General features: G+C 40.8%; 2 protein-coding genes across 3 annotated transcripts; both read right to left on the reverse strand.

Annotated features, from left to right (window-relative positions):
• Window positions 1-666: 666 nt before the first annotated feature.
• Window positions 667-12,344, reverse strand: tnnt1 (troponin T type 1 (skeletal, slow)). 2 transcript variants are annotated; one of them, XM_010755811.3, is made up of 14 exons: window positions 11,653-12,344; window positions 7,449-7,476; window positions 7,336-7,349; window positions 7,168-7,242; window positions 6,894-6,911; window positions 4,312-4,333; window positions 4,164-4,224; window positions 3,600-3,716; window positions 2,919-2,996; window positions 2,591-2,704; window positions 2,377-2,486; window positions 1,188-1,278; window positions 1,032-1,072; window positions 667-930 (listed from the first exon to the last, which is right to left on the reverse strand). In XM_010755811.3, exons 2-14 carry the CDS (start codon window positions 7,472-7,474, stop codon window positions 885-887), a joined length of 813 nt encoding a protein of 270 aa, XP_010754113.1. In that variant the 5' UTR covers window positions 7,475-7,476; window positions 11,653-12,344; the 3' UTR covers window positions 667-884. The 2 variants fall into 2 exon arrangements, with proteins under 2 accessions (XP_010754113.1, XP_019128677.1); XM_019273132.2 differs by lacking the exons at window positions 7,168-7,242; window positions 7,336-7,349; window positions 7,449-7,476; window positions 11,653-12,344 and adding an exon at window positions 4,807-4,827 and having other exon boundaries at window positions 6,894-7,034.
• Window positions 12,345-14,691: 2,347 nt separating this feature from the next.
• Window positions 14,692-23,312, reverse strand: pih1d1 (PIH1 domain containing 1). The gene is made up of 11 exons (XM_027285520.1): window positions 23,180-23,312; window positions 21,692-21,774; window positions 20,175-20,236; window positions 19,881-20,068; window positions 18,003-18,064; window positions 16,861-16,942; window positions 16,678-16,774; window positions 16,188-16,214; window positions 16,013-16,091; window positions 14,949-15,092; window positions 14,692-14,806 (listed from the first exon to the last, which is right to left on the reverse strand). The coding sequence occupies exons 1-11, from the start codon at window positions 23,310-23,312 to the stop codon at window positions 14,771-14,773; spliced, it is 993 nt and encodes a 330-aa protein (XP_027141321.1). The 3' UTR covers window positions 14,692-14,770.
• Window positions 23,313-23,359: the final 47 nt, after the last annotated feature.

Here is a 23,359-nt window from a genome sequence, read left to right on the forward strand (position 1 = left end):
ACTGTACCATTAGAGCAGGAGGTGAGTAATAAATTATTAACCATGCTCCTTATTAGTTTCACTTCATTCTTTCTTTTTCAAGCAGCGCTTAAACTCACAGGATGCGGTCTGCATGACAAAGCACAAACACAGCACCAGTACCTGCCTGTAGCTGACATTACAGCGCTCAGAGATCCACTTTAAAGTACAAAGATCACTCAGACATTGTTAGAGGGACCAGTAAAAAACAATTGATGGCTGTAATTATTTCTGAGATAGAGGTAAAGCAATTAATCTCCCAGTGTGGCGAGGAAGTGGAACCTGACAGGGGGACATCCTGTCTCTTTTTGAAGAGGAGGAGGAGGAGGAGGAAATTTATTCCAAAAGGTTGGCGTCTCCTCTCAGACATTTAACAAATAACTTAACTGAGCCCAGTCTCAAGACCAAGACTGATCTTCAGTTAGGGGAGTAATCTTGGCACTCATTATCTCTCACCTGTGGTGAAAGCAGACTGCTGTGGACGAAAAGCGTTGTTCAGTCAGGTCTGTCTTGTTCCCTGATGTCACCTCATAACATATCTGAAGCTAAAAGCAGACAGTGACCTATCCTGGTGTTGTGATCGTCACACATTAGACTTTGTCTTTTTTGTATTGGCTCGAATAGAAATGAAACTGAGAGACAATCAACTCAAAATTGAGTGGATGTTGTTTTAATTATTGATACATCTTAACAAGAAACATTCAGTATCTGCCACACAGGAAAGGTCTACAGACTGGCTCTGACACTACAAAAACCAGAGAGAGAGGAAATGTGCGATTCCTCCATTTCTATACTGCCTCCACTATTTTGTTATCAGTGTTTTTTTTTTGTTTGTTTTTTTTATTTCGCTTCTCTTTTCTCTTCCTTTACTTCCAGCGACCGCCGACCTTCCCTTTGCCGTGGACCTTTTTACTGCAGGAGAGAGAGGAGGGAAGAGAAAGAAAGTAAGGAAGGATGGAACAGGTAGAAACACATGACTCGCAGAGAGAACAGAAAGAAAAGTAACTACTTACAACTTCTGAGCATGTTGGATTCTGTTCAGCAGCACAATGATCTGCAGGAGACAAACAAAAAGACATCAGTAATTATCAGTAATAATGGAGAACCCAAAGATGTTGAATTTACAGTGACATGAAACACCTCCTGTTATTTTCCTGACTGTTTTCTACCTCGTATTTCTGGTGTTTCATGTGCTCCATGTAGTCAAACTTCTCAGACTCCAGCTGGTAGATCCAGTTCCACATCTCCTGAGCCCGTTGCCTTGGAAACGCAAAGAGGGGATATTTGTTTTTTAATGGTCATGGTAATATGGATCTCCACAGCTAGTCCTTAAAGCAACCGCCCACAAAAACCTGGACTGAAAACTGGTGAAAAACTGTTTGAACCTCTAACTCCACATTTCACTAATATATCGTTCAAAGTCTTTTCATGTTTTCAGCAACTATTTTCCAACATATTTAATAATATATCAGAATTGCCTTTACACTGACTTTAACCTCTGAGGGCAATTTCAATTTCAGAGTTTCTGGTGTAGCCAGCTGGAAAAATGGATAATGGACATCCGGTTCATGATATATGAGAATGATAAGACACTTTTCTGCTGATCTCTATGAACAGATATCTGCCTATGAACGTAGTTTTCCTTAAAAAGACGATAGCCAGTAAGTTTCCAGACTGCATTTCAGTCAGTGGCTTCTGCCTCTTTCACCTACACAAAAGCCTGCTCAGTCTTGGTTTCTGACTTTTCAGAAATCGAAATGCATGTCTAGCAGGTGACCTTTTGGAATTGAATTTTTGTTGGCTGAAATGACAAATGTAGCTAAGCGTTTGTTTTTTTATCAGCTCTAGCCAGCTTGCTAATAAAGCTAATGTTAGCTTCATGAGTTGATGGAACTTGCTCACTCTGGCTCGTAAAATGAGAACCCTGTAAAAGTGCCTTCAATATGCACTAGATAACACATAAGCTGCATGACTTTGTGCTAATCACGGAAGCTAAAGTTGCATGTCTGAGGTAAATCCTCACCAGCAGATGGTAATGCTGCTAACATTAGCCCACACTGATATATGGGAAGTAGCAACCAATACTCACTTCCACACAGTGAGGAAATACCACACATTGGATGTACTATGCTGGCCTTGGAAGTAACATTAGGTCTGTTTATGACTGGTTCAAAGCTATGATTGGACAATCACTGTTTGGAGGAGGGCTTTACTGAACAGTAAAGGCCATCTCGAATGTGTCCTCGCTCTTTGATAACAAACATCTACAATAGAATATAAGACTATCCACTATAAAGCGGATATGATGGTGTAATTGCCGTCATTGGTCAGCTGTCTGAAACACAAATGGACACTCACCTGAGGCCGTCCTCTCTCAGACTTTCGATGCCCAGTGGCTGCCGTCTCTCAGCCAGAGTCTTCTTCTTGATCTCTTTGCCTGTTAGACGCTTGCCCCTCCTCGACTCAGCCTGGAACAGGACGCACACACATTCAGTCCACAGTCATCCTCTCTATCATCGTCTCCTCATCATCATCATCATCATTTTAACAGTTGTCTTTACTGATGTTTGACCTTGGCCAGGAAGCCTCCAAAGTTTGCTCCCATGCCAGACAGCACTTTCTTCTTCTTGGCCTCATCGTCGGCCTTCTTCTTGGCTTCCTCTTCCTCTTTTCTGTGGCGTTCCTCCTGACAGATAAAGAAGGATGGAGTGGTGGAAGTGGTTTCACATGGTTAGAGAAAATAGAGAAATGATTGTATAACAATACATCAGTCATCAAGTATGAACACTTACAAGTCTGTTTATAGCCTTAGTATGAACACTTACAAGTCTGTTTATAGCCTTAGTAAAGTACATTACATTAGACTGTGTGATACATCTGTGTAGGAGTGTTTGTGTTACCGCGATCCTGTTCTGTCTGTCTTTCTCCTTCTCTGCTCTGACTCTCTGGATCTCAGCTCTCTCTGACCGACGACGCTCCTGATGGTGGGGAAGCCAAAAAACATATTTATTAAACTGAAGCAACATTTGGATTACAAAGACTTTAGAGAGAGGAAACTTTTAGATAATAATAATATATATTTTTAACTTGTTTAAAGAAGTTTTTTATTATTTTGCATCATCCTCACACTGCGTCACTGGTTGAGTGTATACTCATTATAATCATTATACACTGGCTTGTAGTAGTTTTAATACAATGGTAGATACCATTGTATTAAAACTACTACAAGCCAGTTTTTGAATACCCTTATTTCTCACTCAGGAATTTTTCCTTAAAATTCCTCCACAAAGGCAAAAAAAATGTGTTACTTTACTAGCACAAAGACTGATTCTTCTCCACTGGAAGTCTCCTAAGACACCGAGATGGATTCAGTGGCTGAGGAGGTAGAAGTAGCTTAAGCAGCATCTTAAGCTTGAGAATTTGAGACACACAATACATGGCCCCTCTGATAAATTTTATTTGGAAACCATTTATCGAGTATATTAGAGCGAAGCTTTAACCTCTTCCTTTTACCCTTTTACCCCTTGAGTCAGATCGTAACACTGTGATAGAAAGCGTTAGCATCTAAGTCCGAAACTTACAATTCGTTCCTTGAGGCCGATGAGTTCTTCCTCATCCTTCTTCCTCTGCTCGAAGTGGACATCGATTAGAGTATGCAGCTCCAGTAAGTCCTTCTCCATACGCTTTCTGTGGATGTCCTGATGGAACAAGGGTTCATTGAATGAGGCTAAGCTGATGAAGTGGTACGTCCATGAAAATGTCATTAAACATACGAATAGTTGAAAAGAAGTGAGCGAGTGTGAAGTATAGTGAGTAGAGATGTTGAAAGGAGCCATTTAAAGCACTGTAAGTCAGAAGGAGGATTTAAAAAACAGATAATATCTTCTACAATCAAACTTCATTCATCTTTTTTTAAGGTTTTTAAGACATTCTTGATATGTGTCTTAAGAGTAAGATTTCGGTCTTTTGGATATTCAAATACAGGAAGATAAAATGACACACACACAAAAAAAAATATTATAGTGTTACTGTGAACACTCTACTGTGTTCTACCAGAACAACCAGGTCAGCTAGAACAATTTTTCCCTCAAGCTACAACACTAATTGTCGAGATTCCTTGATGATGACCTGTCGCAGCTGCTTACATCAAAATCCACTCTCTCCCCCTCAGGGATCTTCGGAGGGGCAAGTTGAGGCACCATGGGTCTTAAGAAACAAAGGTAAAAACACAAAATGACTAAAATTCTGAGAAAGAGAGAGATTAATGGGAATGTGAGCCTATTTTGAACGTACTTTGGTTTGGGGCGCTCCTCCTCTGTTGATGAAAGAAAGAAAGATAAGGGGGAAAAGATCAGTGAATCAAATGTTTCTCTCAAAACGTGTGAAGAGACAGGTTTGAAAATCTGTTAATAAAGCTATTAATGTGACAGCAAGCATGGAAATGAGAAAAGAAAATGCAACAACAAATTAAGCAATTCTTCAAATTAGTTTATCACCAAAACACTTCCCTTTTACCAATCCAGGGTTAGGCTGATCTTCTACACTGTTAAATTTACACATTTGTCCAAATAAATCAGTGAGATTATAACCTGGAAGGTCCAAAGTTTTAATTATCTAGTAGACTCCATGAAGTAGAGATTCCCATGTTTTGTTTCCTACATGCGAGTTTTGCAATATAGAGGGTATAGAGGTAAACATGTTAGAATTAGCTAACATGGTGTTTGAGGAGAGGAGAGTTTTAAAGGAGTTTTAACCCTTTAAAGGAACCACACGTCTACTATTTCTCACCTTCCTCCTGGGCATCTTGATCTGACGGATCAGCAACATAAAGACAGAATGAAAGACGGACGGAGGGTAACAGAAATAACACATAAAGCAACAAGTGATGTCGGTGAAAAGCACAACAGACAGAAAGGGTAAGGTGGGGGAGAGAGAGGGAGCAAGAAAGGAAGGAAGGAAAGATGGTGAGAAAGAAGAAAGAAGACAGTCGAAAGGAGGACAAAATACACAAAGAAGTGAGACATGAAGACCGCAGAGATGATCAAGATGAATGGAAAAAGATAGGACAAGTCAGACAGGACAGGAAGAGGTGTGGTACAATCGAAAGAAGTCCCGAGTTATTATCTGATACTGCATAGGCAGCAAGCTCGAAGAAATAGTTAGGCATTTTGGAAAATATGCTTTTTGCATTTCCTGCCGAGCGATGAATGCTTGATTGAACCACTCTTACACTTGTGTACTTCATATGTAGCTAGTGCCAGCAGTTGGTTAGCTTAGCTTAGCACAAAGACTGGAAATGGGAGGGAACAGTTAGTCTGGTTCTGTCCGAAAGTAACACAGTCCTGCTACTAGCAACTGTAAAGCTTGATAATTAACACAACTTTAGAGTCGCTGGTATCTAGCAAGCTACGCTAAGCTAAGCTAATGTTACCATTAAAACATGGAGTGTTGGAGCATCAATCTTCTCATCTAATTCTCGGCAGGGAAGTTTTAAAAAAGCGCATTTCCATTTCCCATCATGCAGCGAGAGCCACACCATTCACTGGTGCTCATATATACCACCCACGGTGGCTGCAGGGAAATGCAGTTTTGTAGAACATTCTGTGAACATTCGTCATTACACAATGCACATATGGATCATTTTAATCGATCCATTTGATTTTGAGTTTGGAGTTGTACTGATACAAACACACCAATCTTATTGGTTGAGTTAAATCCTAATGGGCATGGCCAAAGCATCACAATCAGGTAAGCCTCCTCCTCACGTGGTCAGGAATGCAGAGAAAACCATTGCCAGCCCTAAAACTCACATCTGTTATTTGCATATGTGTACTTAGAGTGCTTAGAATGCTTAGAGTGGTTGAACCTGTAGAAACTGATGCGACATTGTACAAATTTGAAAGGTTAAACATGCCCTTAAGCAGAAGCAGCATATCACTGTAATATTTCCATAGTCTTCAACTGGTAACTAACCTAGGTCAGAAGCACTCACAACCCTCAGGCTGGGGAGGGAACCACACACATAGCTCAGCATACCTCTAAATGCTACAAGAAAACTTACACATGGAAATGTTGGCAGCAGTCCCACACTCTGTCACTATTAACTTTACAGTCAATCAACCTGTCTTGTAGCATTTAGATGTTTGCTCAGTGTGTCTTTGCTTCCCCAGCCCGACAGTTGTGAGTCCGGGTCTCTCAGCTTTCTGTAATGCCTCTTTGTGATGAATTGTGACTGTTATTAACTGAATTAACTTATCATATGAGCTGCTTGTTAGCTATCTGGCAGACTGATGTCCTCGTGTCTCATGTCCACGCTATGAGCAATCACTTAAATCTCTGTTTTATCATTTATTCTTAACGATACATTAAGTGTCCGTTTGGGCTCCTGGGAAAGAAAGCTGACATATCGTACTAAAAGATTGTAAAAAACAGCTGCCTACAGCTGCTGGAGATAAGGTTGACGAGAGCCACAGCCAGACACTGAGAGGGATTGGTCATTCTCTGTATATTTCTCACTACAATCCCACAAACACATTACACATCATCATTTGATCCATTACAAACAGATGTTAGAGGCAGCTTTAGAGCTTAGAGCAGGCAATGTAGGAAAAAAGCTGTCAAAATTTCACAACAGTAACAAAAGCATGAGAACAATGGAGATATGCTTAGGTATGACATGTGACTTTATCCTTCCATTTGGAAAAGTACTGTACGAGTAATGATGACTTAATTAACCATTTATATTTGGTAAAAGGTAAAAGATCTTTTTGGTCCAGGTACAGAATCCCATAAATGTCAAACATATATCTAAATACACACAACTGGTTTTTAGGGCTCGCTCTTAATGGTGTCTCGTGTAACTGACATCATCTTACCTTGATACTCTTGCTGCTCTGATAGCCCAAACCAGCAGTGTCAGTGTCCCCAATGGGAAAGCGGGACAGAAAGGAAGTTGATAGATAACAGTTAGTGCAGTGACAGGGCCATGACTCAGCTCTTTAAGAGCTTCTTCACTGAAAGACACATATCTTATGAAAGACACATATCTCATGAAAGACACATCTTACTCAACACATTTAACCAAGTTTGATCTCCAGGCTTCCTTTGCAACAAACATCTGCTTTGCATTCTGAGTCATCTGAACCCTACCTCCTACATCCTCCTCTGCCTGCTGCGTCTCCTCCTCCTCCTGCTCAGGCTCGACCTCCTGCTCCTCTTCAACCTCTGGGAAAAGGACACCCAGAGACATGTCTCATACAAATCTTCATCACTGTTGTTCATTTTGTCAATGTGGACACATCCAAGAGAAAAACTTACCATCTGTCTGTTCCCTGGAGAGGTGAGGAAGATGAACAGAGGAACATAGTTTCAGTTAATGTCACAGCTCGTGCATTAACACTGAAATGAACGAGATGATAAGCAGTACTCACTCGTACTCCTCTTCTACATCTGACATGACTGCAAGAGAAATCAGGAGAGAAGTGAAGCAAAGAAATATTCAGATGATTTAAATTAAACCTGAAATAAAGCTTTTTCATGGAAGCTTCAAATGTTTTTGTAATCAATTAGTCAGTGGATCAATTACAATTTTGGTATTCAACTTAATTGTGTGCAAATACAAATTAATTTACATTCAAATTGTGACTTAAACATCACAGGGTTTTAGACTGTGGGTCTGAAAAAACAAGATATATGAAGGATGAGTTCAGAAAATGACATGACTAACTTTGAAACACTCTGAGTGAGATGAATTCATCTCTATCTCTCTGCTAGGGGTGCAGAGGTATGCTCAGGGTGGCCGCAGCGTGTCATCGAGCCACCCTTTAAGGACCGCCCACAAAGTCCTGGACTGAAAAACTGTTTGAACCTCTAACTCCACATTTCAGTAATATATCGTTCAAAGTTCAAGGTTTTCCGCAACTATTTTCCAACATATATAATTTTGAAAGAAATCTTAGATTTGTCTTTAAATCAAACAATGTTTGAATGTCCTTCTAGTCCTTTTAACTTTTGTTAATTTGAGGATCTTTGACGAGATTGGATTCTTTTGTAATAATAACAATCAAGTGAACTTCCCAATGTGGTATCATTAAAGTCTTATCTGTATCTTGTTTTATCATGGCAACTTTAGCCATGCTAGCAGGGTCTAGGGATGGTCATGTTTAAATATCTCAAAAACTGTTGGATGGACAGGAAAACATTGACGGTCCACAGAGGATGAATCCCATGGACTTTGGTCATTGGCTAACTTTTAAGTCTGTAGCCAGGTCTCCATCCAAGTTTAGCTCAGATTTGAACAGAATTAAACACTTCCAAAAAAATGTGATACAGACAGATTTAAACAAAGTTTAAAGGTTCAGTGTGTAAGATTATGGCTGTTGGTTTTCATTTTTGTTATGGTGCTTGCCCAACGAAGCCTTAGAGACATAATAGGTGTGTTGGTCATCATCATAACTGATTATTCAAATAAGATACTAGACAACTGGATAAAAAAAAATTAAAACCATATACGGAGCGACCATTGTGATGTAAATGTAGGCGTCAAGGACTGGCCATGCATAAGTACATGAGTGAGTCATCATCACTAAAGCACAGGTGGCCTCAGCCCTAATTCTCCTGTGATTAATCACTTTGGAGATTGAAAAACACACACAAGCACAGAGAAAAACAATGCAATACCGAGATGGTTTTGGCTATAAATTGTCCCTGCGGGCTGCCATTGTTCATGCACAGACAGACAGACGTAAGCGGTGGGTGTGCTGCGCTGACACCTTCCTGGCACGGGCTGCATGGCAGATTGATGGAGCGTCAACAGGTGAGAATGTAGCAAGGGTTAAACACAGAAAGACTACGAGAGATAGAGTTTCTCTCACTTTCTACTCCCCCTCCATCAATCACTTTCCCTGCACTTTCGTCCTCACTCACCCTTTCTACCACGGTTTGGATGGGTACGATTTACTTTGAGACACCAAAGAAGTCTTCCAAGAGTCTGCGGTTACTACTACAATTACTACTATTTAGATTTTACAGTGTAAGTGTACTAAAACTGAACATCTTAACAACTAGTTTCACAGTTTGACAAGTTCAACTGACAAGTGATTGATAAACTAAAACAATCTGTCATCAGTTTGTCTGTGCTTTGACACTAATATGATCGTAAAACAATACCTCAAACAGCAAAAGTGGTTTGTAAATATTGTTAAGATCTGATTTAAAACATTTCTATATCTCTCCACACACCTCACGTCCTGGCATCTTCTCCTTCACCCTCTACCTCTCTGTCATCATGATGGATTTATAGTGCGGTTTAATTTAAAGGGACGGTAACTGTTGTTGAAAGATATGCCTTCTCTTTTCTGTCTGTTGTCGTGCCAGTTCCGGCAGCTCGGGGTAACTGGATCCTGTCCGCCTTTTTCAGCGGTAAATGAGTCTGATGAGTCTCCAATCCTCCGTGCACTATCATTGATCATCTCTCTATCTATCTGAGTTAATGCAAACGCTTGCCTCTTTTCATTATCGAGCACCAGCAAAGCTGCCGGGAGTTAAACAAAGTTAAAAAAGACTCGAAATGTCTACAGCTACAGCCAGCGTCCAGACTAGGAAGAAGGGGAAACAGCTTTGTCCAAAGGGGGTTGATATATATATATGATAACAATGCAATGTAATCATCTCTTGAACCTGCAGCTCCACTCAACTTAACAAGTCACTTTCAGCTCACTGTTGTAGCCGCCACAGGTTTTTGTGTTTAGTAGAAAAGGTTAAAGGCTAGCTGGTAATAATAACTTGCAGGTAAAGTCTCCATTGTTCCAGAAGCAGCAAATAAACAACACACAAACACAAACAGTGAGCATGAAAGATCCTGGAAGGTGGATATTGTTGCTTTTGGACAGAGCTGTTTCCGGAACTTGTGAGCTAACAATAGGTGGATATTATTTAGTAGGTCATGTCAAGATGGTAACCCTAGATTACATAAATTCTCATCAGATTTGTGCATGTTACAAAACCCCGTCTCCTGGTTGCAAGTCCTGTGTTTGGTGTTTGCACTTCAATGCCTTGCTTGAAGGCTCTGTCGGCATAATCTTAAATGGAGAGGGACTTCACTTTAAATCTATGAATACGTAGGCTACGTGAGAGATGATGGGGACATGGGGGGAGGAATGTTAGATGAATGAATGAGATGTGCACATTTCAACACCTCAGTCAGAAACCGCCTGCTAAATAGAGAGGTGGGGCAAGTTCCAACAGGCGACAGCCTCAAGCCTTAGCAGAGTTAATTTTAGTCAAGGGCAATATGTGTGTGTGTGTGTGTGTGTGTGTGTGTGTGTGTGTGGTAAAGAAGAATGGCTGTGTAACAATATCTCATCAGGGTTAAAGAGTAGCTATTGTAGCTTGTTGCTGGCTATATTTCCTCCATCTGAAAAAGCATCCATCCAACCAAAGCCAGATGACTCAACTTAACTCAAATTCCTTTCCAAAACACTTGCCATGTGATTAAAGGTCCGGGCGGGGTCAAAAGGTCCCACTCACAATGCACCAAAAGAGAGGAGCTGCCAACCTCAGCTATCAACTCCAAATATTCCACACACACACACACACACACACACACACACACACACACACACACACACACACTTTATCAACTATAACTATATAGATTACATTTGTGTGTGCACACAGCTGTTTTCAGTACCCTTTGATTTCCTCTGCGTGCTAAAGTTAGCTAGCCTGACCTCAGCCTGTTTAGATTGTATGTGCTGCTGATTATAGGCAAAAGAACAGAGGGTGGTAGGCCACGCACGCACGCACGCACGCACGCACGCACACACACACACACTCTGTACTAACAAACACATAATTTATCTTTTTAGGTCAGTGTGGGTCACGTCCGAGCTACAAAGGAAACTAACCAAGCTCTACTAGAACACAGCATGTGGAAATAATCTACACCTACATAATGAAATGATCAACACTTGCAAGCTCTGATGTTTTTACATGATATCAATCCATCCATTTTTTTTTATCTGTTGCATACAGCAATTTTTTGAGTAACATGAAATTAAAATATACACTTAAATGTAAAATATCTCAATATTTTGTCATGTCCTTCTAGTGATATCTTCTTATTCAGAGACTGCTGGCTTTATTGGAGGTGAATGGAATTACATGTGCTACTCAAAGCTACACAAAAGAAATTCCATTGGCCTCCATCATATCTGTGCAGAACATTAAATACACTTTATGGTGCGGCTATATCGCTTTAGTTTACTTTAAATTAAGTCAAGATGTTCTTCCTTGGTGGTGCATTCAGGAATGCTCAGACACCCAAGATTTAAATCTGCTGCCGAGAAGTATTGTACTAACAAACTATGAAATTGTAAAAAATGTTTAGCAGACACATATAATGTTGAAAAGCCTGAAAGTACACTGACATTCTGATGAGTTTTTACATTCAAATGGTTGCTGATTAAACACACAAAGAATGAAGAACTGAAAAAAACTGAATACAAGCAAAGTGTTCACTGCGATGAATGATACTCAAGTGAAATGAATGACACTGATCGTAATCATTAATCATTCTGCTGCTGTGAGAACAAAACTTCGAGAGGACACATATTAAAGGACAGACAGACGTACCTGTATGAAGGTGTGGTATCACCAGATGCAAGAGAGCAACAGACAGAGACAGACAGAATGGCTATTGTACGGGGGGAGTTTTATACAGAGAGGTGGAGGGATAGTGTGTGTGTGTGTGTGTGTGTGTTGTCTGAATGACTATGTGTGTATGCATGCTGTAAGAATTACTGAGTGTCCAAGTATACAATACAAGAATAACTGTGAGTCTGTGGGCACAAATGTGCAGATGTGTGTGTGTGTAGGGCCGGGGGCCACAGGCGGATTAAGCAGAGGCCGAAAGACGAGCACCGGCTCGCAGGATTAGGGAGAATAGAGGGATGACCTCACTGAACAAATGGAGGGGTACCACAGGTGGAGAGGGGGATGACAAAATGAAGAGGGGAGGGTGTGACATGATGAAAGGGACAGATAGAGAGGGAGAGAGAGAAGAGAGAGAGAGAGCTGGCAGGGGGAGAGGCAGATTGTTCATAGACAGTGCTTATTGTACTTTCGGATATTAAAACTAATTAATCAAAGATAGAGAGGCAAGGAATATCAAATAGTAGCAAAACACTACAGTACCCTTGAGCCCACAGTTCTAACATCTTCGATAGGACAAGCTGGGTCACAGTGCTGACATATTATCACATTTTAATGGCAGAAATGTTGAATACCTTTTTACTACACATCAACAGATGGAGTGATGTCTAATTTTCACTCTTTTTAGTTTTGTCACAGTCGATTAAGTCTCAATATTTGTCTCTTTGCTGCTAAATGTTCAACCATGGTCAATGCAGTCTGTTAGTGACGTTTTCTGTGATGAACAGGTAACTTGCAGTGAACTTATTAGAGTTTATGACCTGGAAATGGCGTCCTCCTCGTTAATAAGAGCCGTGAGACTGAAACAAAACGGTAAAGTGGTGCTCTGCAAAACCAAAACAATGAGCTAAAAGACACTAAAACCTCTGTGGAACTCATGGGAACTGTCAGGTCAGGAGATAATTCTCCCTGCAGGTTTCAAGGAACCGTTTTTATATCTACACTTAGTCACTTGATTAATTAATTATATAAAAACCTAGATTAGTGCAACTTTAATAACTTAATATAACGTTCAAGATTAGGTATTAGATTGACTTTCTTGTTTCTTTTCTTTTGTTTTCATTTCAAGATGTTCAAGACTGTACTCTGGGAAATAGCAATGTAACTGTCACATCTGAAAGCAGACCATTGACAATGTCTATGCCACTGGGACTACCGGCTAAGAGAGCGGAGCGAACAGACATAAGATTTGCAACAGAAGGAAGAGAGCAATAAAAGAGGAGTAAGAGGGGTGGGCGGAAAGCGCCCAAGAGAAAAAAGAAGCTGCTGCAGCAGCCAGCAGCCATTTAACAAAAATGTGCCTGGGGGCAACAGAACAGGTTGGGACCACAGTGTTGACATGTTATTGCTGCCAAATGTTCCCATAAAGTTCACCAGCTAGTCACTAACAGTTTGGTGGTGACGAGCAGGTAACTTGCAGTGGATTTTAACGGTTGCCTGCAGGTTCACGCGAGCTGTGACACTGAACCAAAACGGTAAAGTGGTGCTCTGTAAAAGCAAAACAATGAGCTGAAAGACACTAAAACCTCAGGTGATAATTGTCAGGGGGTTTGTCCTTAACAGAGGGCTTTTTTTGGTCTTATTAACATCCCTGCTGTAGAATATACAGTAACAATACAATCTGAGACTACACATACTTACATTACACAGACACACACATTCATACATACACATTGCACCAATTTAAGGTATAATACAAATGAACTATTCCCCAATATCATTTATAATTTTCTTTTAAGTAAAGCCCACATTTCCATCCTTAATAATATGCATGTATAGTTTCCAGAGACTGACAAAGTCTTTCTACTTGCCTTTAGTAGGTTAGTAAACTAAGTCCGGCATTTAAAGGATTGAGAATCCTTTGGAATCTATCTTTCTTTACAGTTTTAATAACCATTCTTTCAGAAGTGCCAATGTGATTGTCAAAACAGATAACTGTCAACAGTGTTAAAGGAAAAAATTAATGGCATTTTGAATTGAATAGTGTGAGAGCAGAGCGAGATGAACAGATGTGGATGCTTCGCAACAGGCCGAACAGAGTGATAAAAGAGAAGTGAGAGAGGGGAGTGGCAGACAGAGGGATGACCAGAGCAGATCTAGAAATAGAAGAGTGACTCTTTGACCCGTTTGCTTTTTCCATGGAAGGGGAGATTTCCAGTTCACAGAAAGAGCTCCGGATAAAGTGATCATCGTTTGGCTTCAGTGTGCAGGTCTGATGTTGTGGCCATCGCTGTGTTTCCCACATTGTAGGTGCAGTAATGAGTAACTCTAAGCCCTGACAATGGCTTTTGTCTATATACAGACGTGCAATGTTAAAGGGACATTTATAAAATGAATCATTTATAAAATGAAACTACTGTTGCTGAGGTCAAGAATGAACTCTCACACTTAAGGCACCTTTTGAGCTGCTGTCCACACAAACTTCCCCACTCTTTGAGGTTTTATGTGAATGCATTCACATATGGATGTAAATGTGACTTCTACTTTATCTAAAAAGCAAAGACTGCAGTTCACTTTTTTCAGTCAGTCACAGTGAACACAATGAACATGTGACACAATTACAAACTGACGTCAATATAAGTTAGATCTTTTTTTTTTTCTTTTTTTAAAAAATTGGACTGGTTGTTGTACCTCGGTTGATTCTGGCTGAGGCTGGTGAAAAAACATAGTAGTGTAGCGTAGTTTGTGAAAGTAGTTTGGTGCCAAATGAAATGAAATCAGAAAGTTTCACGTATTTTCTTATTTCATAGTTGGTGCTGACTATTTAAAAGTTTCATCTAAACAATGTAATATTGCCATTTGGGAGTAGATTTTGAGCTTTTCATGTTTTCTGTTTTTTTTCTGCTTGGATCAGATATTTGGTTTTGACAGTACTGAGTACTTTATGTTCCCAGTCAGTGTCAGTAAACAACCGGAAACAGGGCAGGAAATGTTGGTGTGTGACGACCAGTAGTCTGAGAGTGGATTAGCAGCAGCATTCAGAAAAACTTTTATTATCACAGCATTTTTGGACAAAAAAAAAAAAAAAGACCCTGAAGTTTCATGAAGACACAACAGGCATGGTGACTGTAAGGATCTGTGAAAAGAAAACAGGAACACATTATGTCAAGATTCAAACACGTGTGTATGTGTGTCAGAATGTCGGTTTTAGTGGTGTTGTTTGTGATGTGTACATAATTGTTGTGTGGAGTATTATGTAACACGTGTGTGTTTTGTACCTGAGTGCTGTTGTTGTACTGCGCCACACTGCTCTCCTGGTCAATGAGGAAGGGATGGAAGACGTCGAGATGGAAGAGTGAGGGCCGAGCCGTTAACACCAGCCGGTCCTCTCCGACGTCCAGTATCAGAGAGCGAGACGACGTCTGCACAGGAGACAAGTTCCCCCGGCTGAGCATCTGACTTCACACAGACTGTCTATGAGACCATCTGAACTGTCAACACTTCAATTGTTTCTACTAAAGTATGAACGCACGTGTAATTTTTAAAGTTATTCTGGATTCTGGAGGGGAGAGAGATGTGCCTCTGTGCATCTGACTATCTGAGCCTTGTCCTCCTTAGTTACTGTCGAGCTTTCTGTTCTCACACAGCACATACACAGTTCACTGTGGAAACAGTGACAGATTTACATCAAATTCCTCACCATCTTTTAAAGAATTATCTTACAAAAGTAAACAAAAACAAACAAGGGCAGATTTTGTCGGCTCAAAACACAACTGAGCTAAAGCTAAAACTCAGTTGGTCGAAAATGTCTCAAACAGTTTGCTTCACTTTTCCGAGATGATTCGGCACGAGGAATAAGTTACTAGCTGAGTATGAAAGTCAAATGCAACCGTCTGAGTTTGGCCGCAGTGAAAAATCCTCGAAAACAAATAAATAACATCACAGAGCTGCTTTTGTTACTCTAAATTCTGCATTTTAATCTTGTTACAGCAACAGTCCCTCCTCTAAGGTTTGGTTTCATAGTGATGCTCTTTGTCATGAACGTGAATAAATGTGTGTCGTTTCAAACTGAACCTCCAACAGAGAGAGTATAAATCCACGTTTAGACAGATGATTATTTAGCATTTAGCACTGGTGGCTAACTCAGGCATTCAGTGTATGTCACATGACTGCAGCTGCTTCACAGTTGGTGGCTGCTGGTGGCTTTTGGGGAGACTGTTTCCTACATAAGACTTTTAACGGAAACAAAATGCATGACTCCAGAGGAAGAGGGACTGAGTAGAAGAGAAGAAGAAGATTTTAAATTTGTTTGTATTATGTCTGTGTGTATTGCATGTCTCACCACTCCTGGTAGCTTTATTTCTGCAATCAGGTACTCGGGGTCACCAGCTGGGGGCTCCACGACGAAAGTGAACTCTGGTCTGGGGGGGAGAAAGTTCTTCAGGTTATGTAGGGACAGTCGAGGAAAAGAAAACAAGAAGACTGCTGTGTAAACATGCAGAGAAAAAGAGGTGTACCTCTTAGCTGGAGCAGTGGAGCTCTCCCTGTATGACAAGGAACACGTCATCACACTCAAATTCACGTTTGCAACTCACTGGAAAACAACCTGTCTTCTAAATTTAAGAAATGTACTGTACACATTTCAGTTTTAATGATCACACTTAATGAAACTGACACAATAGTGATAATAATAATCAATAATAAGGAGAACTCCAGAAAACTACATCTAAAACAGTGTAACGGCCATTGGTGGAGTTGTGAACTGTTAAATGACTCAAAATGAAACCCGGCTATTTGTGTGTCCCGCTTACTCTCAACAAGGACTTCCTGAAGGGAAAAAGACACCATTGTTTTCATATTCAAGAAGTTAACTGTGTCTTTGTGGCCAAACTCAAAGATTTCACTGGTTGTTGTTCTGGTTTCCTGTGTAACTTGACAGGAACCCTGTGACAGGCTTCACATGTTGAATATGTTTATGCAGTCAGAGAGACAGTCAGGGCGACATACTGAGGCTTCAGCTCTTGAATCACCGGTCTGCTCTTTGTCCGGATGTTCTGCTCGCTAACAGAACCCAAAAACTTCCGGTTCTTCAGCACCTTCCAGTCTGCAGAGACACAAAGAACAAAAACAAATTTCAATGATGGCCACCAAGACCAAAGGAAAGGTTACACACATGAAACACACACTAACCTCTGCTTAGCTCCAGACTGTATTTGTTCTCTAAACCCTCTAAAGACACCAGAATAACAAATTGCTGGAACAAGGGATCCTTCTGTGAGACACAAATACATTTCACATTGTTAGGACATCAGGTCATTTTCACGCAGCGTTTGTAGTCCAAGTAATTCCTGATTTTTTAATTCAGAAACGTCTTTATAAAGATCCACTGTTAGATCTAGGAGGCTCCATTTACAGAATATGGCAGAAATGAAATATAATGTGCATAACTTTGCTTTCATTTGTATATAATCCCCTTAAAATAAGAATCATTGTGTTTTTGTAACTTTAGAACCAGCCTTTTATATCCACAGAGGCGCTGGCCTTCTTAACATTTTTCATGTCAGATTTTCTTCTTCACACTAGAAGGGGAAGGGTGAAGCAAGGGGGTTGTAATCACAACTTAAATAGATGTCACTAAATTCTACACACAGCTGGAAATGGAAGCACAAATTAACATGATACTGTATTCACAATAGAATAATATTATATTTCAAAACTGACGATAAAATTGCAGTAGTATAGTCTTCAGACCATCTTTATACACGTAGTGAGTCGAACGTCCATGATTAGTTATGAGCTGACATGACATGACAGCAACATAGTAAGAGGAGGTGAAATGAAGGGCTCATAAACACTGTAATCATAGTGTTCCTTTCCACCACAGGATTCAACAACAGGTAACAATAAATCATCTTAATGAATAAAACTGCCTCCAGTGTGAACTGTTCATAGCTGAACAGGATTGGTCTATGCTGCTCTATTTTATCGTCCACCATAATGTTGATATTCACGTTTTTCTGAGGTGGTAAAGCGTTTGAGAAACACTGACTTGTGTAGACAAAAGCAGACCTTTCATTTCTAGAAGAAGAAGCTGTTTGAATGATAACTATTGCTGCCAGGTTATATCAGTAGCTAGCTCGCCAATAAACGTCATCTCATGAGTTGGTGGAAATCTCTGCAAAGCTGCATGTCTCACGCAAAATGTGTCATCTTCAGCAGTTGATGATCCATGTAGATTAATACTAATACTATTATATCTAATATTATAAGTATCACTCTAACATGACATTAATACATTGTTGCATAGATTAATAAACAAGACACATACACACCTGGCACATTTGGAAGAACTCTTGGTTGATGACCACATCATACGCTGTGCAACCCTGAGAGCCTAAAATGAAGAGTAAGATATAATAAAAATAAAAAATACTTTGTAAAATACAGAATTAAACTTAGTGTCAGAAACTGCACATTACTGGTAGTAAAAGTAAAATGGAGCCTTAAAAGAAATGGAAACTCTTTGGGACACATGGGAACATGAGAATCCAAGACAAACCATACTGGGAGACAGTGGAGCTCTAACAGTCTAAAATGCTGTGTGTGCATTCAGAACAGATTGAGACAATACACAGACATCCCAAGTTCCAAAAAGTCATTTCCGGGAGATAGGGGGGGCCGTGATGAACTTGGCATACCTCGACATGTCGTTTGCAATCATTAAGTCCGCCGTGGGAAATGCTGAAATCACTGTTGCACACAGTGCACCTTGCCATGGTGTCATCATTCCTCACTTTAACAAGACAAGGATATACTTTCGTATACTCTGCTGTAAAATGAGTTTTGTATTTTTTTTTTCTTACTGGAGGATTCGCCCTCTGCCATTTCGCGAGCTGCATTGATTGAAGGAGTGAACACAGAATTTTTAAACCTGTGGTGATAAATAATAAGTCGGAGAGAGTACATCGAAGTCCCTCCCACAGCGAAAGCTTATTGGTGTATTTTGCTGACCAAACGAATCGGCGCGCTCTCTCTCGCAACCAGTCGCCCTGAACACGAGAACACGCTGAACAGAGTTTTCGCTTGAATGCATGCACGGGTGCTTCATGTAGCTCATTGTATCTCAGTCTCACGCGCTCACCCCCCTCCCCTCCTCTCGCCTATGCCTGCGCAATGTAACTGAAAGTAATCCGAGCATGATGCGCGAGGTACTATCTTTTCTTTATGCTCGCACTCGCATTTTTTTTAATCTCTCTCGCGTAATCCAAAATCCGGGATGTTTTACCTAGCTCGCGGGCATCAGGGAGCCACTGTCAATATCAGGGAGACTCCCGGAACTTCCGGGAGACTTGGGATGTCTGCAATACATCAACGACAAATATTCTAAGGTATTCTAAACCTGAACGAGGACGAAGATCTTAATGTGACTATTTAACATTTTCTGTTTTTAAACTGGACACATAAAATCTCATTAAAGGACTTGGTAATGAGATCAACCTTCTATGTAGCACCTTAATAAAGTAAAATAAAATCTTTTTCATAGTAACCCCCCAGGCCCACTGTGTAGAAGTACAGGAAGTTTGCGTGACACGTCTGTCCACAGCCGTGGGGGGAGCAACGAAATAGAGAGACTATGTTAGCCTGCCAAGGAGTACAATGACCTGGTTGATGTGTTTTGTTTGTCCACTACAAGTTTATACACTTTAATTAACATATTGATGACTGTAGAAATGAACCCTGGTGGAGCTCAGCTTGACTCATGAAGCTTTTAGGATATGATTCATTGTCTGTTGCTTAAGTCTGTTCCTGCACACTTGAATGGACACAATGTTGCAATGTATAACATTGGAATAAAGAATTGTATCAGTTCAGTTTACTAGACCTAGTCATCAGTTACTGGAGCCAGAAATATCATAACGCTGATATCTTAGCTTATCTTTTTACTAGCAGGTTATCCCTGACCTCACTGTGCATCATGAGACATTGCATCACAACACATGCAAATGCCGTTCTCCCAGAGGAAGAGCTCGTATGGAGGACTGTCACACTATGGACCACTATTTTACCAGTGAGTGGGTTGAAGTGGGAAACATTATTTGTCGAACTTATTTAACTTTTGTTCATTTATTTTTGTTTTTCAGATAAGGCTGTTTGGATTGTGTATGAGAATGTTTATTTAGACAAGCCTGCCAAGCCTGTTTCCCACATACTGTTGTCGATTTCTATGTGTGGCTCGCCGAGGCTCATGGGAACCCTGTAGCCGCTGGGATCTTCTGATTGGAGGAGCTCCACGAGCTCCTCTCTGGAAAGCTCTGGTGGAGGTGGGACTAAGTTGGACTGACAGATGTTGATAAAGATCTTTTGCTTGCTTGGTTCTGAGAGAGTCTTCACCAGATGCCTGGGGGGGGGGGGGAAATAAAGAGAGAACACTAAAATACTGATGTGAACAAACTGGCACTGTCTTCCAAATTTGAACATTTCATTCATCTGTATTGTGGAACTACGTACCAGGCTGTGGTCGGATTAGTTTGGAGTCTGGATTTTGAGACTGCATCTTTCCCATTGTCTAAACAGAGAACAGTTGTAGTCGAACACATTCAAATGGATAAACAGTGTAGCAAAATGCTGTACAAGTTACTGAAAAAAGAGACTGTGTGTTTATCTGAAGGCTTACTTTGGAATTCTGACCCTGTTCCCAGTTTGAAAAGCTAGTCCTACAAAAATGTTGGCAGTTAATCAAAAACAACTTCTGCACTGGCAAGCAGTTCTGCACTGGCAAGCAGTTCTGCACAGCCATTAATGGACATGAGCTAAAATGTATTTGTTGGGGAAAATTAATCTGGTGACTTTTGTAACTATTAAACTTTGTTTTATCTATACTTTGAGCTAAAACTTACCATAAAAAAGCTTTGCTCCAGACCGGAGATTTGTCAGATCTTCTTGATCCCTCTGTCCCTATCCAGCTGAATAGTATGATGTGACTCTGTTTGATGGCTTGTACTAGTTGATGTGTATACTCATTATAAAACTACTTAAAAGACAAGACAGTTTTTGAATACTCTTTATTTCTCACACTCCACACTATGTTTTCTACTCTGTTCCTCAGCTCTGCAAGTATCTGGGAAATGAGGAGACTTTGCTGCCTTTCCTAACCACTTTTCCTTGACCATCGATGGAAAACATCATGAGGTCAAGGAAAGATGTGAAGGATAATTCATAAAGACGACCATAGAGCTCAGAGAATCCGACTGCACTTACACTAGACTACGTCATGATGTGACGGATGATGTAATCTGTGGTAAAAGTACAAAACTACAGACAATGGACTACAAAGCAAGCATCGTGTGCTCTTATGCATTCATCTGTCAAATTGTGAATGTTTTCTCACGCTCACCCTGCTGTCTACTCACATATTTACATATCATAGTCATGGTAAAAGATGGATGATTATTAATCAACTTCCATGATGGTCTGCAAGGACGCTGGATGTCACAGTTAGAGAGAGTTTGACCATCACACTGAATGATGTGATATTCATGTTTTACATTCATTTGAATGGTCAGGAGAACTAAAAAGCTTTTCTAGTTAGTCACAATAGAGAAAGTTTTTCATATCAGCTCGTCACTTTCTCTGCTGCAGTCTGCATCACACTGTTTGTCTGGTTGTGAATGACTGAACGGTGCAGCCATTTTTAGTTGCTGCTGCAAGAATTTGTGGGACGGCATTATCTCAATTCTCTTTGTAAAGGATGGTCCAAGTGTATCTATACTGAAGGAGATAAGAAGGGGTTGCCTCTTAACCTCAGTCATCGTGAGATGCTCCACCAGCTGTTCTCTGTATGAATTTAAAAACTTTTTCAGTCTTGTTTCCACTGTCCAACATCAAATGTGTTGATGGCATCAAATCCTCAGCCAGTTTTGCTGCACCCTTTTATTTTATTTTGTGCGTGTTTGCAGTGGTTGCTGAGAAGCAAAAGTTGTGTTGTCTCATTTTCACTCAGTTAACAACAAAGCAATGTTACCTGTAAGAGCAGCTGTTGATAGAGCTCCTCTTGCTGCTGTAACTCCAGCTCGGAGTTGAGAAGTGAGGAGTCGGTCGTCATGGCTACGAGCAGAAATTGTGCAATGTCAATTAATCTTTCAGAGAGTTTCAAAGACAAAATATGAGAATGAATGACTTGTTATGTTATCCCTTTAAGGCTTAAGGCAAGATAACTGCTGTCTGTCAGACTATTCATGGTTTTAATGGTAAGGAAGTTTATCACCGTCCGACTGGTGTCACAACATTTTACGGCAGTACTGTGTCAGAGCTGCACCCTGCTCAGTCTAAACTGAAGGCTCAACAATTAGAAAGTGGCTTTTTCTGTCTGTACGTCTGTCAGGTGTAATGGAAGCTTAAGCTCCGCTGTTTCATCTGGGGAGGAGGTGAGGCGTGAGGTTAACTCTGGCCTTTCATAACTGACACACACACACACACACACACACACACAAACAACCATTCACACTCATGGACAATTTAGAGTCACCAATGAACCTTAAAAGGTACAATATGTATTATATTATATTTACTGTAATTAATATGCGTGCGTCTCTCCCTCTCTTTATTAAACTTCTTGTTGTCATTATTTTGCAGCGCAGACTGAAGTCAGGCTCAGGGGTAAGAAGCTGCTTCATGAAATCAACCTTGTTTCGCTCATTTGGCCCTTGTGGGGCCAGGTTTAGTGTCTTCAAGCTGGCAACTTGCGTTAGCTGCAGTCTGGGGAGGAAGGCTGCTCTCCAGCGTTTTGAATTCCATCTGCGGCATCAAATCTTTCACGACGTACCTTTAAGGTTCATGTCTTTGGACTGTGGGAGGAAGCCGGAGGACCCGGAGAGAACCCACACACAGAAAGGCCCCTGCTGAGGTTCGACCAGGAACCCACTTGCTGTGAGGTGACAGACGGTGGCAGCACCACTAACGTAACATAATATAGCAAATACATAGCAAGTTCTGCTGCTGATACTGCTGTCATATTTACTAATAACCCACAACCAATAGATTTATTCACAGCGGCCCTGACATGAAATGGTAGGGTCGACCAGGTGTTACTAATAATAGTAATTTAGTGAGCAGTTAGTGCAGCAGCACCCTGACGTCTGTTCGACCTGAAAGCAAAGGAGCCTCATTTAGTATCATTGGTAACACCTGTGTTTACCTGCGGTTTCATGTCAAACTGGCTGCTGTGAAAAGAAAGCTCTATTTAAGGGCACTTGTATGTATTATTAAGGACACAAGAGTTTCTCTTTAACACTTAAAGTCACATTAGTGGCGTGTCTGATATATTAACCGTAGCCCTCAGTCGGCTAGCTCCACAGCCTGATATTTGGAGTAAGGTTACAAACACAGGCAGGAGTGGGCTCTCTTTCATAACGTCATAACAATGTCAGAAACGTGGTTAGCCCCTGGTTAAAGCGCGGGAAAGTCTCGTTGTCCTGGTTACGTGTCTCGTTTAGGGAGCCCGTGCTCTTACTTGTTAGCATAACTTTAGCTTCCCAGCAGTGCGTGCTAGCCGGCAGGCTCCGCTCTTTGCTTTCTATATGAAACACTGTCACTGCTTCTCTCTGCGGTGTTCGCTGTGCCCCTTCGATCAAACGCACCGACATAAAAACGGTGTTTACCTCTCCACTCGTAGTCTCGTACCGGCTAACTT

This window comes from Larimichthys crocea, chromosome XII (genome assembly GCF_000972845.2).
Source record: "Larimichthys crocea isolate SSNF chromosome XII, L_crocea_2.0, whole genome shotgun sequence".
In the NCBI taxonomy this organism is placed as follows: domain Eukaryota; kingdom Metazoa; phylum Chordata; class Actinopteri; family Sciaenidae; genus Larimichthys; species Larimichthys crocea.

What these genes read in the sequence shown, in the direction of transcription:
- tnnt1 (XM_010755811.3), bottom strand. Translation starts at nt 7,474, where the DNA reads ATGTCAGATGTAGAAGAGGAGTACGA. An exon ending in ACAGACAGAACAGGATCGCG is followed by an intron (nt 2,705 to 2,918) that starts GTAACACAAACA and finishes TTTATCTGTCAG; the next exon opens with GAGGAACGCCACAGAAAAGA. An exon ending in TGAAACACCAGAAATACGAG is followed by an intron (nt 1,073 to 1,187) that starts GTAGAAAACAGT and finishes TGTCTCCTGCAG; the next exon opens with ATCATTGTGCTGCTGAACAG.
- pih1d1 (XM_027285520.1), bottom strand. Translation starts at nt 23,312, where the DNA reads ATGTCGGTGCGTTTGATCGAAGGGGCACAGCGAACACCGCAGAGAGAA. An exon ending in CAGTCTGGAGCTAAGCAGAG is followed by an intron (nt 16,775 to 16,860) that starts GTTAGTGTGTGT and finishes GTGTCTCTGCAG; the next exon opens with ACTGGAAGGTGCTGAAGAAC. An exon ending in ATTCAAGAGCTGAAGCCTCA is followed by an intron (nt 16,215 to 16,677) that starts GTATGTCGCCCT and finishes CTTGTCATACAG; the next exon opens with GGAGAGCTCCACTGCTCCAG.